Raw genomic sequence first — 16,746 nt, forward strand, 5'->3', positions numbered from 1 at the left:
TGCAGAATACTTCATCTTACATTTATTAAAAGAATTCTTCGAAAGCGAATCACTATACTACCACGCACACTGTAGAGTACTTGGCGCGCGCTTCAAAACGAAACTGTTTTGTTGAAAAATGGCGGAGGCCGCTTCCGTAATTAGAGTGAAGTTGGATTTACGGTGCGCGATTCCACACCGCGACGCTCACAATTTGGTGTGGATCGTCGTCGATAGAGCGCAGATAGCGACGATCAAACGGTTATCAAAGTTGATACGAACCAAGTACGGCATTCCAAAGAAAAGTGAGCTCTACCTCGACGATGCGTGGCTGCCACCTGACGAGCCCCTGCAGATCTTGAGGGACAAAGATACCGTGAGGTATAAAACAAAAACTGCGAAAAACAGTTTGTTCACGCGAATGATCTAGCTTTATCTATGCTCAAGGCACTGTGCTGCATTGTAAATCACAAACAAATGGCAGGCTTTTCAGCGATCGTTGCCTTTTGAGTGGTCTTTTTGCCAAGCTTTTCAGTGACGGGTGCTGTTTAACTAGACGCGTCGGTGGCGCTCTTCGTCTTATTATTTTTTTTTCACCGCTGCATGCGTAAAGGAATCTGTCGATGTAAGCTTGCGAACTCAGACATAACTCCATTCCGGTTCGAAAATTTAAATAAAAAAATTAATCGATATTGCACTTCACGAGAAAGAGAACGAAAGACTTCGGGAGGCCACACCACGCCAGGCATGTGGGGAAACTCGGTTGTCATCGCGGCAAGAAAACGAACGGCGGTTGGCCAGAGTTGAGTTCATTTTATTTCCCACATACATGGAGTTCCACATAAGTGGTTGGGACGAGGAAAAAAAGCTTCATTAGAAACAGCTTGACCAGCCCTACGTTCCCAGTTCACTATGGCAGTGAAAGAAAAATACATATCAACGTCAGTGTCAAATGGCACATGACATACACAGAAAACCGTTTTACAGCAAGTGAACTTAACTAAAAACATATTTAACACTGCATACTTAAAAAAGTAGTGTTAGAGTGGGCGCAGACATTTTCATAAGAAATATTCAAATGATTTGATGCCTTTGGCAAGCAATAAGCTACAATTTTGAAAGCCATAGTTCGTGCATGGCCTTGGCACATACCATTGTTCCAAGTGCCTCTTTAGGCACGAAGAAGCATTTACTTGCAAGCTAGCTACACTTCATATATAACCGGGACATTTTGTCGTATCAGTTGTAAGGGAAAGTAATAAAGTGTATTCATATAGCATGTTTAGTTTAATTACATTATATTAAACAAATAGTTCTGAACTGTGTACACTAAATGGTAGGTTAGCAACAGAACGTAAGGCCTTTTTATGTAGTATTAGAAGATTATTTATGGATTGCTTTGCTCCGTTACCCCAAATTAAGTTACAATAGCACAGATCTGATGAGAAGGGCACCTTAAATGTTGAAAGCTTTTGAGAAACTAGCAACACACGCTGACATTATCTCGGTACACCCAAGACCTTGTAAAGTTTCTTCCGTGGAAACAACACACGATAACTTCATCTCGCTAACTTAACAGCCTCATTGCAGTGCTCATTTGCGCACGTGCGGAGACTGCACCCTTAACTTGTGCGAACCCTGCACACCGTGACATTTTCTCTTTCCTTTTATTTTTATTTATTGTTATATCTCAAATGGAATGGGGTGCAAACAAAACCACTGGATAATGTGGTTGATGTAGTTTCCTTAAATTTGCTAGGGTCAGTATAGTTTTCACAGTGTCGGAGGGCAGACTGTTCCACGTCCTTGCTGTTTGGACGAAGAAAAAAAGTTAGGTGGCGATTTTGCGGTAAATGCAAGAGAAATGCATTGGCATGACATAGCACCTCTGTGAGGTCCCAGATCTATGAATTAAACCGTGTTCACCGCATTGCAAAGTGTTGTTCAGGAGCTCACTCGACAAGTGCCCTGCCTCTACAAGGAGTAAAGTGTAAATGATGGTGGTAGACCACCGTCAGTTGCACTGTATACATAGGCTTTGCGGCAGCTGATGCGTTGAGAAAGGCCTCTGGCGAGAATATTTGAAGTGGTGCAAGATGTGGGGTAAAAATTTGGGCTACCCCAGCTCTGGCTTGTGTAGCACGAAACTCTGAGCAACGAAGTAGCGCCAGTAAGCACACCGACGTTCTGCATTGTTCAATAATCTGTACATAAAACCTGTAAGTATAACTGTGTCATAGCTTATCTTAGCGTGCGTCCGTGTGAACTGCTGTTTGTGTTTCGGCATAGCTTGTTAACGGTGAAGTTCATAAGCATGGCAAATCAGTTCGGCAAAAGCCTGTGAAGTGGAGGAAAATTCATGAAAGCGAAAACTGCCATCCACCCGACAACATAAAGCTACAAAGGAAACGTACGCGGGTTTCTCACAAAAAAATTCTCGCAGTTAAAGCAAAATTCATTCTTGTCCGGGGAAATGTGGGACCAACACTTTTTCAGGGCAGTCGCTCTACCATCTGAACTAACCACAAAGCTAGCAGATCGCATCACAAGGGCGATGCAGCCCTATGCTACGGTGAGGTGCATAACAATTTTCCCTTTCGTAAGCATAAACGTGGCACAACATTGAGGTTCTGACCACCTGTACAGTGCATAAACATAAATATCGCAAGAGATTACTCCTTGCATTTGATAAAGAAAGACAATTGTACACATTGCATTTAGACATTTAACATTAGAATGACTGCTTCATGAAAGCTTCGCTTCACTTAGATTCCAACATGTGCATTGTATCTGCATAATTTTTTATTTTTTCACAATACTACATTCCTGTCGAATTTTACATAACATAGGTACAAGCTCAAGTGTTGGGCAGTAACACCAGCTGACGCACGTGGGTGGTGTTTGTTTCACAAGATAGCTTCTTGATCTTCTGCCTTCTTTTTTTTTCTTTGTTAGGGTTGTCACTCCTGCCCAGCAGTCATCAAACTCAAGTTCCCACCCCAATGATGACCCGGGTCCAACAACAGCAACAGGTAAACCTGTGGAGGAGAAGAAGAAGAAGAAGAGAAAGCGGGAACCCTCGGAGAGCACCGATGCACCCGAGGTTGAAGCTGCCCACGTTTCAAGTGCTCCCGGGAACGACGACTCCACTTCGACGTCGTCAACGCTGAAACAGGGTGGAAAGCCTTGTTTTCCAGCTGCGCAGCTGCAGGGCTCGCCCACATTCCAGTACGAGCCAATCTGTTCAACCCCGCAGGACCTGAGCGTAGGGAGCGCACCGGGATGGCCCGTGCCCACTCCAGATCCCAGCCCGGCGGGATCTGGAAGTCCTGCCAAGAAGAAGCGGAGGCCAAGGCGCAAGAAGAAGAAGCCAGACGAAGGAGCACAAGTCGCCGCATCGCCAAGCTTGCCACCACCAGATATGATCTGCGCTTTTCCAAAGCAAGCTCATACAAACTCGTCAAGTGGAAAGCACCTTCGTTTCGATGGCAGCATGTCGGAGGAAGAGGGAGTAGCTCCTCAGCAGATTGCCCTGTCCATGGTTGTTGAAGAACACCATTGCGCTGTTAGCGCGGCTGCACCAACAAAGAGCGCCGAGCCGGAGAGTCAGCCTTCGCTCACAAATGGTCAAACATTGTGGGCACCAATTGCGGCGAGCTGCTATGGTTCCGTCCCTCCCCCTGCAGAAGCTTCCACGCCGAAAGCCACAATTCAAAAGGTAGTGAAACAAGATCTGCTCCCAGTAGACTTCTTTGATGTTTTGGATGAGACGTATCAACTAGGGACGCACGCATATTTGAAATTTCGAGTATGAATAGATTATTCTGTGCTATTCAATCAGTATTTTATTCAAGAATTCACTATTTGAAGTTGTTGGATATTCATTCCTTTTGATTATGTTGTCATGTTGTCACGGTTTAGTGATGAACACGATGATGTGGCAGTGACTGAATGCTCAAGCTACGTGAAAGCCTATGTTTTTGTGCTGTGTAGCTTAACGAGCACCAACTAGCTACTGCCGATTAGATACTTCTCGTAACATCTTTTTGGCGCAGGTGTGGAGTATCAATCCCTGTACCTCTCGTAAAACCTCGTCATTAAGTACTCCTCGTAACAACGTAATGCATGCCTGCCAACATTTCTTATTTTGTCGTAAAATACTCGAATTTTTTCACTTGGTTTTGATAGTCACATTGACATTAATTACTTCTACATTTTTCTTTTATTTACGTCCGGTTTAGAGAAAATTGGATTTACAATGACTAATGCAGATGCTGACCCGCTTTAGAGAGTCCAATTTTTCAAACCCCCCTTGGAGCAGCGACACCAACTTGCAGAAGCAGTGTATAGCAGCAGCAAAAGTTTCTGTGCTGCTGTGTGTAGAACTTTATAAACATTTTGATTCGTCTGCGCCACAGATTATTGAGTCACAGTCACACCAAGATTATTCTTGGTGTGACTGTAGCAGAGTCACTATGTCCCTACTGTACAAAGTCGGCAAATATTTAATAAACAGTGAAGATGTTGAGTACCTAATCAAACAGTGTTTAGTATATCTCACCGTGTTTTAGTGAGAGGGTTCGTACACTTCCCTGAAATTTTTGAAAACCCGTGAATTTAGAAAAATAGATTCAAGGTGCCTTAAAACTCCTTGGAAATAAATGTGCTCCTTGAATTTCTCAAGAACTGGGGTTGTGGGCGACTTTTGAACATTCACAGTAACAAACTCTGCATAGGTACTATGCCGTGGACACTGCCTATCGGGAAACAATCCTTTTCTTTCGAGAGCATAGCTTAAATGATTGCACTGTGGTCTGTCCGCAGCCACTAACCTTGTTTAAATCACCACTACCATCGTGGAGCTAAACAGAGCCAGATTAAGTGACCAAGTTGCACCAACATTATGTCATTTTTGCTAGTTAATTCACAGCAGAGCCATCGTGGCCCCATTGTGGAGCTGTAGGCTCTAGAAATGCCCGGCGGAAAGTAAGTTTGAGCCATTTGGCTTTAACATGACAAGTAGCTTCGGATGAAGTCGGGCACTACCAGCCGTTGTGCCAGAAAGCGGTTGACATGATTAAGCCAATCTATAAGAGTGACCTGAAGAGCCTGGAGCATGTGTCTGGCTCGGCAGCTGCGTACTTGCAAGAAATTGCAGTTAAGACAGAGATTTCGCTACTTTTGTGTGTATGTGTACAAATAGCATTTGTTTCCCCCTCTTTGAATTCTGTATCAAATGTTCTGCACGACCCCTGTAGTAACCTTCAGCTTCAACTGCAGTACTTTTCATATTCCAAGCTTGGCAGGTCCGGCAATGGATAAAAATGCTTATTGGAGTCTCGAGGAAGACAGAGCAATAGATGCGATGAGGACTGTTCCGCATGTATCTGCTGCATGACAGCTGCGGTTGTCGCACAGGGATACTAGTTTCTGAATGCGCGCATGCAGGCCAGGTTACTACTGCTCAATAATTTCCAGTCATACATTAAGAGTGGCTGGCTTTTAGACAGCCTGTATAGCAAATTTATTCCGACTTATTTCGCTAGTCTCATGTTTGCATCCCTTTAAAACAATGTGCGGTGCTGGTGCTGTAATATTACACTTCTCCCTTTCATCAAACACAATACTCTTTGTACATCTGCGTGCTGTTACTTGTTTTAATAGTACCTGGCGTGATGCCCAATATAATTCAAAGCATTTGTTTATCATTTATAAGCTCCTCAGTTATCTAGACTTTTTAATTGTGAGCAGTATTACATGCATGTGTCAATGTATATAAGCCTGCATTTTTTTTTTCCCCAAACGGACTCTGCAAAATTTATTTTGGTTATGCCTCAGAAATGAGAAAGCATTCTGTATTAAATTCAATGTTCAGTGGTAGTGTTTCCCGAATATTTAATGTTCAATTCTATTAGAAAACTTCACTGTTCAAGCACCCCTAGTGTTAACATAGCAGGGTTACAAAATCTGGAGAACATTGATGTAAGAGAGTGACACTTGGTACTGTGGTTTTGCTCTGTTGTGTTCCACGTCTGCATCCCCCCCCATACTATTTTTTTTTCATTCCCCGCTCTCCTTCTTTCTGGCATGCATTAACAACTCAACCTGACATACACCTCAGTTGGTTGCAAATGCTTGCAAGATCAAATGAGCTGCAGACGTATGATTTTTTTCCCCGCAGCTGTTTCTATGTTTTGCCACAGTTACATGACAAAAATTGATGCAGAATTTGGCTTGTGTCCTGACTGCATAGAGCTTGTTGTACTGGCATTGAACTCTCGAGTATTTGTGCTTATTTAGTGTTCTACTTAAAGCTTACCTGTCCCATTTCATGTTCAATTATTCAAATTATTATTATTATTACTATTAGGTATTATTCCATGAGCATAGTGCCTTTACATAGACATGAACTCTGTGATCAAATGTACTGTGCATATTGCAGTGGGGAAAATCAAGTGTACAAATCTTCCAGTGCTCACAGAAAGGTCATTGAGGAAGTATTCATGATATGTTTGTTCTGATTCACTAGGAATCCTAATCACCTGTGCCTATAAAATGTACTGTCTTTTTAACATGTGCCTCTGCAATCTTTGCCAAAAGTTGGTGGAGGACCACAAGGCACCGTCAAGCGGTGATTGTACGGACAGCCCATCCAAACAAGTCAAGGACTACTCAAATTACCCGACGCTCAAGGTGCCGCCGAAGGTGGGAGACATCATAGCATTCAAGGTGAGCAAGCGGTGGTTCAAGTTAAATGCTGTAGCATTCCAACTTGAGCTCGCTGGTATGACTTAATGATAGAAATACAGTTAAATGTTAATATATGACAGTACCAGTAAAATCAACGCTATACTACATTATAGCGAAATTTGACTATATTGAAATTCAACCTCGCAAGCAAAAAAGGATAGTCATTGCCTTATTTTTATAACATGGAAAAAGTCCGTAAGAAATGTCAGAATAATGGAGCTGTCCAAAAAATCAGTTTCAATTAAGAAAAGAGAATGTTGTTAAATGTGATACTATTAACTTGAAAGCATCGGCTAGTTCTTCATTAATTTTCAGGGTGGAAAGACCACTGATGACATGGACACAGATGAAGGCACATGGAAAACGACTTGTGCTTTTTTTATTTTTCATGCTTTTTTTTGCAACAGTGTTTTTTCATGTGTTTTCATCTGTGTTTGTCTCTTGCAAGCTGTTCCTGCCTTAAATTTGAGAGAATATCACAAAAGTTATTTTGATTCTGTATCAACGAAAATCACTCCACAACAGCCGTTTAGAGCTCAGAAAGCCAGTAAAAAGGAACTCTCATTCAGATATCATTAATCATCATTGCTATCAAAATATTATTTGTGATATCAGATATCGCAAATAATGTTTTGTGCCAGCTGAGACCTTGTTTTAAATAGGCTCTACTGTATTCAGCTTACTGCAATAGCTTGAGTGCCTAGTCAAAGTGACAAGTTTCTCTTGCCCTTAATCCTAACACAGATACTGGAACTGGATGCCAACTACTGTCCGAATGTGTCCGACTACAAGGTACCTGCCCTTTAATCATCATTTTCCATTGCAAGAGAATAGATTGCAGTCTGTTCCAAATACTACTACATTGTTTATGCAAACATCATTGCGTCTGCGCATTGGGTACTGGTGCAGCGAGAGAGATCTTGTTCCGAGTAGATATGGCTTGCTAGCTCTCCGTCTGCACTTAATAAATTGCAGTGTGTGCCGTGAAGCATTTACTTGAAAATCTAATTAATTAAAATTTGTTAATCGCATTTCAATTTCTCATGCAAGCAGCCTGCCTCTGAGTAATTAAGCTCGAAAACTAGAAGCACACTATCTGCTACAGGCAATTTTTTAAAAATCTGCATAGTCCAAGTAGACCAAAGGGGCCATGGCACCAAATTTGTGAATGCAAGTTATGCATTGCATGTTAAGCCACATGCTTCCCACAGGAAGCTGGCAAAATTTAAGTGCATTTGGTCCAGTATAAAATTTTTATTTGAATTTTTTTTCTATCACAGTTGAACTGTACAGCAATCTGGCAACACTAACTGGTGACGAAATGAAATCGTCGCCAGTGGAGGCCAATCTCAAGCACCATGCTTTTTGTGTAACTTCAGGCACCTGAGGCAATTGCAGGCGCAGGAAATACGTCACGGTCATTGTGCACGGTTTCATTTTCACATGTGCGCCTCAGAAGTCGGCCGGAGATATGGTTACTGCAGGCGTTTGCTGCTTTTGTCGCTTTTGTAAAAGAATCGACACCTTTGCTGTGTCACTGCAAGCTAGAGCATGCGGAGCAAGATGTCCATGTGCTTCCGGACTCTTTTGGAGAGGACGACACAGCGCGTCCCTTTGTTTGAAAAGTGCGTGATTGTGGTAAAATAACAGGACCAGAGAGCTCAAGAAATTTGTGAAGCATTCAAAATATGTGCGACAGGGATTCTTTGAGTTAGCTCCCCATCTATTGTTTTATCAAATAGTGAGATAGATTATCTGTCAGTGTAAAATAGGCGTTATGCTAGCCTTGCCATGTGCTCTTGTCGTGTTTATGTGAGCAACGGTAATACAAATGTACCTTCTCTTCTTTTTTTAACCCTTTCGCCTCGGTCTATATATTGCTTTGCGAGCCCCCCCCCCCCCCCCCAAAAAAAACTGAATGGTTGTTGTTAATGCTCTTTTCTGTTGACTTGTTTCCTTCCTCGTGAATGTTGCGCAGAATAAGGTTTCTTTTTCTTGGTGAAAGAGTGATTGAAATGTAGAATGGAGGTGGTGCTTCATTCTCAGTTTTTGTTTCAGGAAGGAAAGGTTCTACAACACAACCCTGTCAGCGATTTTGTGCGCATTGAACTGAGACAAGCCGAGGCCAAGAAGAGTAAGCATGCCAACCTCTTTCGTAATGCAGCTTTAGTCAACCTTAGAGGTGTGGGTCATTCATATTTGTTGCCACGTTCGACGACGCACACACATACACTCTAGCACCACATTTCTCCCTGGTACTTTTGGGACGAAACTCCGTGCTTAGAAAGAATCCAGTTTGGTGCTTTTAATTAGGAAGTGTCTTAGATTAAAAATAGAAATTTCTGGTCCAGTGATGAAGGTGGGCCCATCCCATTTCTGGGGCAGTTGCACGGCCATCTGGGATAACCAGGCGATGTAGACTTGAACCTCAATGTAACAAACACAGATGTAACAAATTACCAGATATTACTGGTAATTATAATGTAACGAACATACGCTTATAACTTGGGCTGTTTGAAAGTATTTTCATGTCCTGTGTGACTTTGTTAGAACGAGGCTCAACTTGACAGTAATAGATGTCAATGCTAGTCTGAATTAGTAACAGGCTTGAAACGAATTAACCAAGCAAGTTTTACATAAATCTACAAGGTGAAAAAAAGTTGTTGTATAATGTGGCTTTACAACTACAACATCAAGCAGCATTTCCGAATCCTGTTCTGCTTGTATAACTGCTGGAACATATGTTGCTCGGAATTTTATCAAACAAATTTTTTTTAAGACAACATAGGTGTCAGTCTTTCAGCAAGCACTTTCTTAGTTTCACATTGATGTATTCGTGTGGCTCTAGCCTAAGGACTTAATATGTGAAACATTCCTAAATTTCTTTTTTTTTTTTTACCAGCTTATGGTGGCAAGTTTGAACTTGAGGTGCCCGAAGAAGGAATGCCTCCGATGGAAAAAGTGGTAAGTCTTCACGCAAAAACAGCCGTGCAAGTAGACCTTTATCGATAAGCTTCCAGTTAATGTGGTTTCTCTGTGCATGTCCCCATTGTGGAGAACATTGAATATACCTCATTAGAAGCTAAAAGATTTGACAATACCTTTGTCTATCTTAAGGGATTGACATTGCCTCCAGCCAAACCCTGCTTATTGTACTCTATGAGGGTCTCCATCTCTTTTATCACCCTTTTAAAGGAAAGCACAGCCTATCATCACTGTAGGAGGAGGTGCTGAGCTGGCCATGAGATATGGGTTAACCCATACAAGCTTTAGTGAGAGGCAATGTCTGTTCTCCAAAATACCTCGTTGTAATTATACAGTTAGAGTGCTGCACTTTCCCCATGCCAATTGGCTATGGCGTTACGCTGCTGATCTCGATGTTGTGGGTTCAATCCTGGCTGTGGTGGCCACATTAAGAACTCTCTAAAGTGCACACTAAAGAACCCTCATGATCATATTGTAGATCTGGAACGTAAAAGACCGGAACTAAAATTTCATTTTTGTACCTTTTTCTGAAATGATACACGCAGGTATTTATGATTTTATTTTCAATCTTACTTTCCCAGCACTGCCTGTGACAAGTTCTTTCAGCTCTCAGTGTGTCCTTGTCTGTGGGTTGTGACACACAACTATCGACCTTATGCAGCCTCTGTAGTTAATTTTTTTTTAATTATGTGGTTTTACGTGCCAAACCCACTTTCTGATTATGAAGCACGTCGTAGTAGGGGACTTTGGAAATTTCGACCACCTGGGGTTCTTTAATGTGCACCTAACTCTTAAGTGCACGGGTGTTTTCGCATTTTGCCCCCATCGAAGTACGGCCGCCGTGGCCAGGATTCGATCCCGCGACCTCGTGCTTAGCAACCCAACACCATAGCCACTAAGCAACCATGGCGGGTAGCCTCTGTAGTTGCTTCGGATATCCATATAGAGGATGCCAGATATTTCTTCAGCGCTTGCAACAGTCATAACATGCCAATAACAGCGAGAAAAAATTCCAAGTGCAAGTGTGCATTTTTCTAATCTGATATACTGCTGTTATCACAAGGCTGGATTTACTGCTTTATATATTGGTAGCAATGTCCACATAGAAGTAATCCCAGTATGGCAGAAATGGGCAGCTCCAAGATAACGGGAACCCGGCAGTGACTTCAACGGAACCAAACTTGCCAGTAAATCTTGTTACCAGCATGACTATAGCTACAGTGAAATAGACAAGTATGCTATTACGACATGCTCAGGTTGTTCAAAGCCCTATTGGAAAACAAAAATTAGAATGGGCTGCCAAAGCTGAACTATGACAGCATCATTGAAAGTAGAAGCTCTTTCTTCGCCTGGCTTCAAGCTTCACTAAGGCTACCATAGCAATGTATCATAAGAACAAGTCATCGGAAAAGACAAGTGCCGGAACAGTCCTTTTACGGGAATACTACTCTTAAGGGAGTGCTGAATCATATTTATGTGTAAAAGCTCGATCTGCCACACATTCCTAGAACACAAGAGAGATTACACTTAGTAGGTATGTAATATTGGGAAACAGGAAACATTTACAATAGTATTTTCTTAAATTTGATAGTACTGAAGCTGGTGTTTGGATTCTGGTCACAAACAACCTCTAAAAATAATAACTCAATTCTTGGGTTTTAAGTGCCAAAACCATGGTCTGATTATGGGGCACGCCGTAGTGAGGAACTGCAGAATAATTTTGACCACCTGGAGTTCTTTAACACCTCCAAAGAGGAATAGCTGTTGTACAGAATGGGGATTTACAAAAACGCCAAATGAATGGTTGACAAAAACAATCCAAAGTTGTGTGAAAAAAAAAAAAAAAAAAGCTACCAAAGGATTTCTCTCGTAAACACAGGTTAAAAAAGCCCCTTGCAAGAAAGACATCACTGGTCATAGCGTTAAAGATAAAAAAATGCTACATGATAAGACTGCCAGAAACACTTGGTAGCTCGGTTTAGCGGAGGCAAGGAGCAAACATTTTGATAGCTTGAGAACGGAGAGTCCATTGGCTTCATTCAAAAGTAAAAGCAAGTTTGCCCATAAAAGTGGAGGCACCCCAGTTGGGCAGCGGCTTCAGTTCCAAGAAAGGGCAGGGGGCAATGACCTCCATGGCCAGGCAAACTGGATTTCCGGAGCAAGGGGCAATGACCCCTATGGCGGGGACAAGGAATTGATGGATGGTCGCTAAGCACTAAATGACAAACTACAAGCAGATCTCGCAGGTTGTCATGTAGGCTGTTGCTGCTAAGCTGAAAAACAAAACTTGCATCCTTCATTTTGTCTCTTCATTCCTTCAAAAACTTTTGTTGTCATTTTATTTGTGATAACTTGCAATACTACTTTTTTTTTAGCAAATTGAGAACAGTAATAATTAAAACCTCTAACAGTCAGCTGTTCCGAAATATTCGATTAGTTTCAAATATTTGAGAATGCTGAATAGTTCCCTCTCAAATACAAATAGTTGATATGTAATGTCACTTACCCCTAGTTTAAAGACTTTGGAAACTTCAGCACAAAAAATGACAGGTTGAGAATGGCATGTTAATAATCACTTAAAAGCTCTTGAGCAGTGAGTGTGTGCAACTTAAATATTTTATTATCCAGTTAACTATCACTCTCTGATTGTCATTGCCAAATATTTATTTCAGGTTTCATTACTGTGGACTGAGCTCCTTGAACCTGTTGTGCTGCCATCATGAAGCGCAAGACTCTCTTAACACATTAATAAAGCAGTTCACAAGATGTTGCTTGCCTTTTATTACTATTATTATTGTTATTATTATACAGTGGAATATCTTTCTAGAAAGAAATGCCCACTATAAGCTTATTTCACTAGCTACTTACCCATTTGTACTGCTAGTAATCTTGTCCAAACACAATTTGCCAATTCTATTTTAAAGTAGAACTATCTTGCACTGTATTTTAGTTGCGATCAGACATTATGTTGTCTCTGAAATAACTGCCGTCTGCGCCGGTGGCAATCTGGCAGCATGGCGAAGCCAGCCCAACAAAATGGCTCTTCCATTGTGTTTGAGTAGTGCCCGGGAATTAAAGATCTTATGAGGATTCAAAAACCAAATCTCCAAAACGTTCCCACACCTGAAGTAATCTTACGGTGTCTTCAAACAACGTTCCGCTCGCGAGATCTCCAAACAGCTTGGCACTCGGCTAGTCTTGATGCTTCTTGTTCGTCAGCGGCTAAATTTAAAGTACACTGTTCAGTTTATTTAATCCCAGGCAGCTACACCCGGTCTTAACCTGTGAAATCGTAAAAAAAGCGCGAGTAGCGGTAGTGTTGCAGAAGTCGCGTGACGCTTAGTTTTTTCGTTGCTGGGTGTACGCAAGACACCTTCTCGCGCCTACGACGCTCGTGCTGGGTTAGTCATGCCGGATTATATACCTTTCTCGCCCCTTACGGCGCTCTACCACAGAACACCTATGCCCTACCTTCAAAATAGCATCAATGATTTTTCTAGGGGTGCAGTAGTAGAGACCGGGCCTGCTCCCCTGGAGCAGTATCTTAATTCGCTCGTGCCAGGCTTTTCGTGTGCTCCTCTCCGTGACGTTTCAAAAGCATTCTTTAATGGTCCCCTTTGAGTTGAACAAACGTCCTTGTGCAAGAACACGTGCAAGAATCGGTAGGCGGGAGTCTCGGAGCTAGCGAAACGTGAGCAAAGCAGACGTAAGTAGTACCTTAAATAATCTCAGGTGCTCTCCTGACCTGGCCTCCGTTTGCCGTTTACGTGTGCCCTCCTGAAGCAGTACTTGTAGAAAATCCAATCTATCGTAGTGACAAGAAAAACAGTCGGCAACTAAAAAAAGCGCCCCGCGACTTCTATAGCATCAGTCAGAACCTTGCCATGTCTTCGTTTGCTGCCATGTGGTCCACAACAAAGGCGGGCAATCAAGCTGATTATTTTGATCCGTCTGAGATGTTAATGTCCCTGACTATGGCTTTGCTGCGTTTTTTATCCACCTCAAGTTCTGCACGCGAATTCGCCTTAATTTCTTCGCACCAACAATGACTATAATTTACCGCACATAATTAAGCTACACGGACGTTGCAGTTATATATTTCATGCAAGTAATGTCCACCTTTTATATAATCCAGCAGAAGAGGCCGAATCACGTGTTTCTCACCAGGCGATCCCAAACAAAAACTATTCCACAAAGAAAAATGCGCCTAAATACAATGCAAGCCCGGCTAAGTTGCATTGTATTTTGTCGAAATAGAGCGTCCGTAAACTGTCGGTGCATTAAGTTAGCTCGGAACTTGAGGAAATGTCCAGGAGGGCGCGAAATATTGAATCGCGCGCTTGTCTGGGCATGCGCTTCAAACCGAAACTACTAAAACATGGCCGACAGCGGGCCCGTTGTCAGAGTGAAGTTAGACTTGTGCAGCGCGATTCCGCATCGCGGCCCACAAAATTTGGTGTGGATCGTCATCGACAAAGCGGTGACGACAACGATCAGGCAGTTCGAAAAGTTGATACGAACCAAGTACGGCGTTCCCAAGAGAAGCGAGCTCTACCTCGACGACGCGTTGTTGCCGCCCGACGAGCCCATACGGATCTTGAGGGACAAGGACACCGTGAGGTAAAAAGAACTCTCAGAGCAGTCCGTTCACGCAGTTGCTGATTGATAAACGCACTGAAAACCGCAAAGAATACGACGTAGTGTTTTTACCGATAGTTGCCTTTCGTCTTTTGCGTTAGATCGCAGTGCGTACCGTAGTTCGCGCGCTTTTTCAGCAGAGTGGTGAAACAAAAAGAAAAGAAAAGGCTACGCATTTGTCAGTATGAGCGTGGGTAGCTACGCTCATAACTAAGTTACTGGTTAACTGGTTAACTAAGTACCTGTTTGAACGAAAGTATAAATACTGAAAAAAAAAAATAATTGTAGAGCAACCACTTACAACTTTTTACGCACGCCTATATGGTTGAATCTCGACGGTCGTTTCTGCCTGAAAGCAAACGGCGCTTTATTTCTTTGTTTCCGCACTTATGATTCTAGCCACCCTACTCATGAAGGGGCATTATCCAAGGTTCGCCATGGAAGTACGGAGTGGCTACGTCCCGCTTAGTTGATCGACAGTCGCATTTCAGCGATGGTTCGTGCACGATGTATGCACTGCATCCTTAGACCGCACAAAAAAAGTTAGTTTTCATCTCATGACTTTTGCTTTCTTTAAATTTCGCAGTAAAATAAATATGTTGTGCTCTACCTTAATGCATATGAGTGGGTAAAAGCCCCAACTACAATCACGGGGTACAGTGGCGTAGCCAGGGGCGGGGGGTCAACGAGCTCGTGACCCCTTCCCCAAAAATTTCTTAGTATGCTGAGTGCACAGTCCCTCCTCCCCCCCCCCCCCCCCCCGAAAAAAAGAAATCTGGTTATGCTGCAGGTACTAGCAAGTGCATGTGTTTGTTCCAGATTATCGCTTCTCGAACATTTGTCTTGTTTTTACTCTTTTATCAGGATTGTCACAGCTGCCCAACAGCCGTCAAATTCCGGTTCCCATCCTGACGATGATCCAGAATCGTCGCCAGCAATAGCTAAGGTCATCAAGAAGGAGATTAAGCAGGAATGCTCAGAAACAAGTGAAACCATTGAGGAGGAAGTCAAGCGAGAACGTCCAGAAATAGGCGAACACATTAAGCAAGAGGCAAAGCAAGAACGCCCAGAAATAAATGAACCCATCAAGAAGAAAGTGAAGCGGGAACGCCCAAAAACAGGTGAACCCATTAAACCAGAGGTGAAGCAGCAACCCCCAGAGAGCCATGATACACCTGTAGTTGAAGCTGATAATGCTTCAGGCACAGCTTGGCACGACCACCCCAATTCCTTTGAGTCAACGGCTAAGCAGGGTGTGACACCATGTTTTGCAGCTGACCAAGTGAAAAGTACGCCCGCATTCCACAGTGCACCAGCCAGTTTAACCCTGCAGAATCAGAGCCCAGTGAGCACACCAGGATGGTCCGTGATCACACCAGATCCACTGCTGGTGGAATTTCAGAGCTCCGCCCAGAGAAAGCGCAGGCCACGACACAAGAAGAAGAAGCCAGCTGAAGACTGCATGCAAGTCGCCGAGTCAATGAGCTCGCCACAACTGCCTCTGGGCTGCATTCCCTCGTATCTTGCTCAAGCAGACTTGTCAACTGGAAAGCGGCGTTGTTTTGATGGTGACGCACCAGGTGAAGCCAAAAAAGTAGCTCTGCAGGAGAATGCTGTACCCACACCTGCTAAACCACCACCTTGCATTGTTCATTTAGCAGTGTCAACCAAGAACACAGAGAAAGGATGTCAGCCCCCAGTCAAGACTGGCCAGGATTCACAGGTACCTGTTGCAGCCAGCTGCCATAGTGCAGCCCATCCCCCTCCAGAAGCTGTCACACCAAAAGCCAAGATTCAAAAGGTAGTGAAAAAAATAAGTGCTATGGTTAAATCCCAATTTACCGAAGACGATTGGGCCCAAGATTTTAGTTAAATTGGGAACTTTGTCGAAAACGCCTGAAATTGAAAACACCCTAAACACCTGTGCGAATGATATACTTGTTCATAAAATAAAATTGTCATCTTTGCTTCTATTTGCACTTATTGTAGATGGGGCAAAGCACATCTTCAGTTCCTTCATGGTAATGTCAAACCTTCACAGGTTATTCATATGTCACCCGGACTAAAACATGGCACGCCCACATTTTATCCCTATCTTCCCCTAAAACTTCATCAACCTTTAAAGAGGAGACAAAAATACTAAAGCAAACGTTTATTTTTAAATTTTTTCTCAGAATGCTCAAAATACACTAATAATAAGAATATCCAATAAAAGAATAAATAATTTTTGTGGAAACCTTTTCAGCAGTTACCTGTTGGCTACACCAGGCAGAACACCAAAAGTGAGCTTCACCTCAAGCCACCTATGGCTTTGTGTGGAGCTTGCACAGACAGTCCTCGTCGAATGTGAAACAGAGGTGTACATTGCATTTGGTCTAAATTAATTAAGACGTG

General features: G+C 42.8%; 2 protein-coding genes across 2 annotated transcripts; both read left to right on the forward strand.

Annotated features, from left to right (window-relative positions):
- The first annotated feature begins 90 nt into the window (after nucleotides 1-90).
- Nucleotides 91-12,480, forward strand: LOC142589716 (uncharacterized). The gene is made up of 7 exons (XM_075701272.1): nucleotides 91-360; nucleotides 2,935-3,697; nucleotides 6,580-6,708; nucleotides 7,474-7,521; nucleotides 8,788-8,863; nucleotides 9,632-9,693; nucleotides 12,387-12,480. Exons 1-7 carry the CDS (start codon nucleotides 119-121, stop codon nucleotides 12,435-12,437), a joined length of 1,371 nt encoding a protein of 456 aa, XP_075557387.1. The 5' UTR covers nucleotides 91-118; the 3' UTR covers nucleotides 12,438-12,480.
- A 1,202-nt stretch (nucleotides 12,481-13,682) lies between these two features.
- On the forward strand, nucleotides 13,683-16,325 carry LOC142589717 (uncharacterized). The gene is made up of 2 exons (XM_075701273.1): nucleotides 13,683-14,334; nucleotides 15,217-16,325. Exons 1-2 carry the CDS (start codon nucleotides 14,093-14,095, stop codon nucleotides 16,223-16,225), a joined length of 1,251 nt encoding a protein of 416 aa, XP_075557388.1. The 5' UTR covers nucleotides 13,683-14,092; the 3' UTR covers nucleotides 16,226-16,325.
- Nucleotides 16,326-16,746: the final 421 nt, after the last annotated feature.

The sequence above is a fragment of the Dermacentor variabilis genome, chromosome 8 (assembly GCF_050947875.1).
Source record: "Dermacentor variabilis isolate Ectoservices chromosome 8, ASM5094787v1, whole genome shotgun sequence".
Lineage (NCBI taxonomy): Eukaryota > Metazoa > Arthropoda > Arachnida > Ixodida > Ixodidae > Dermacentor > Dermacentor variabilis.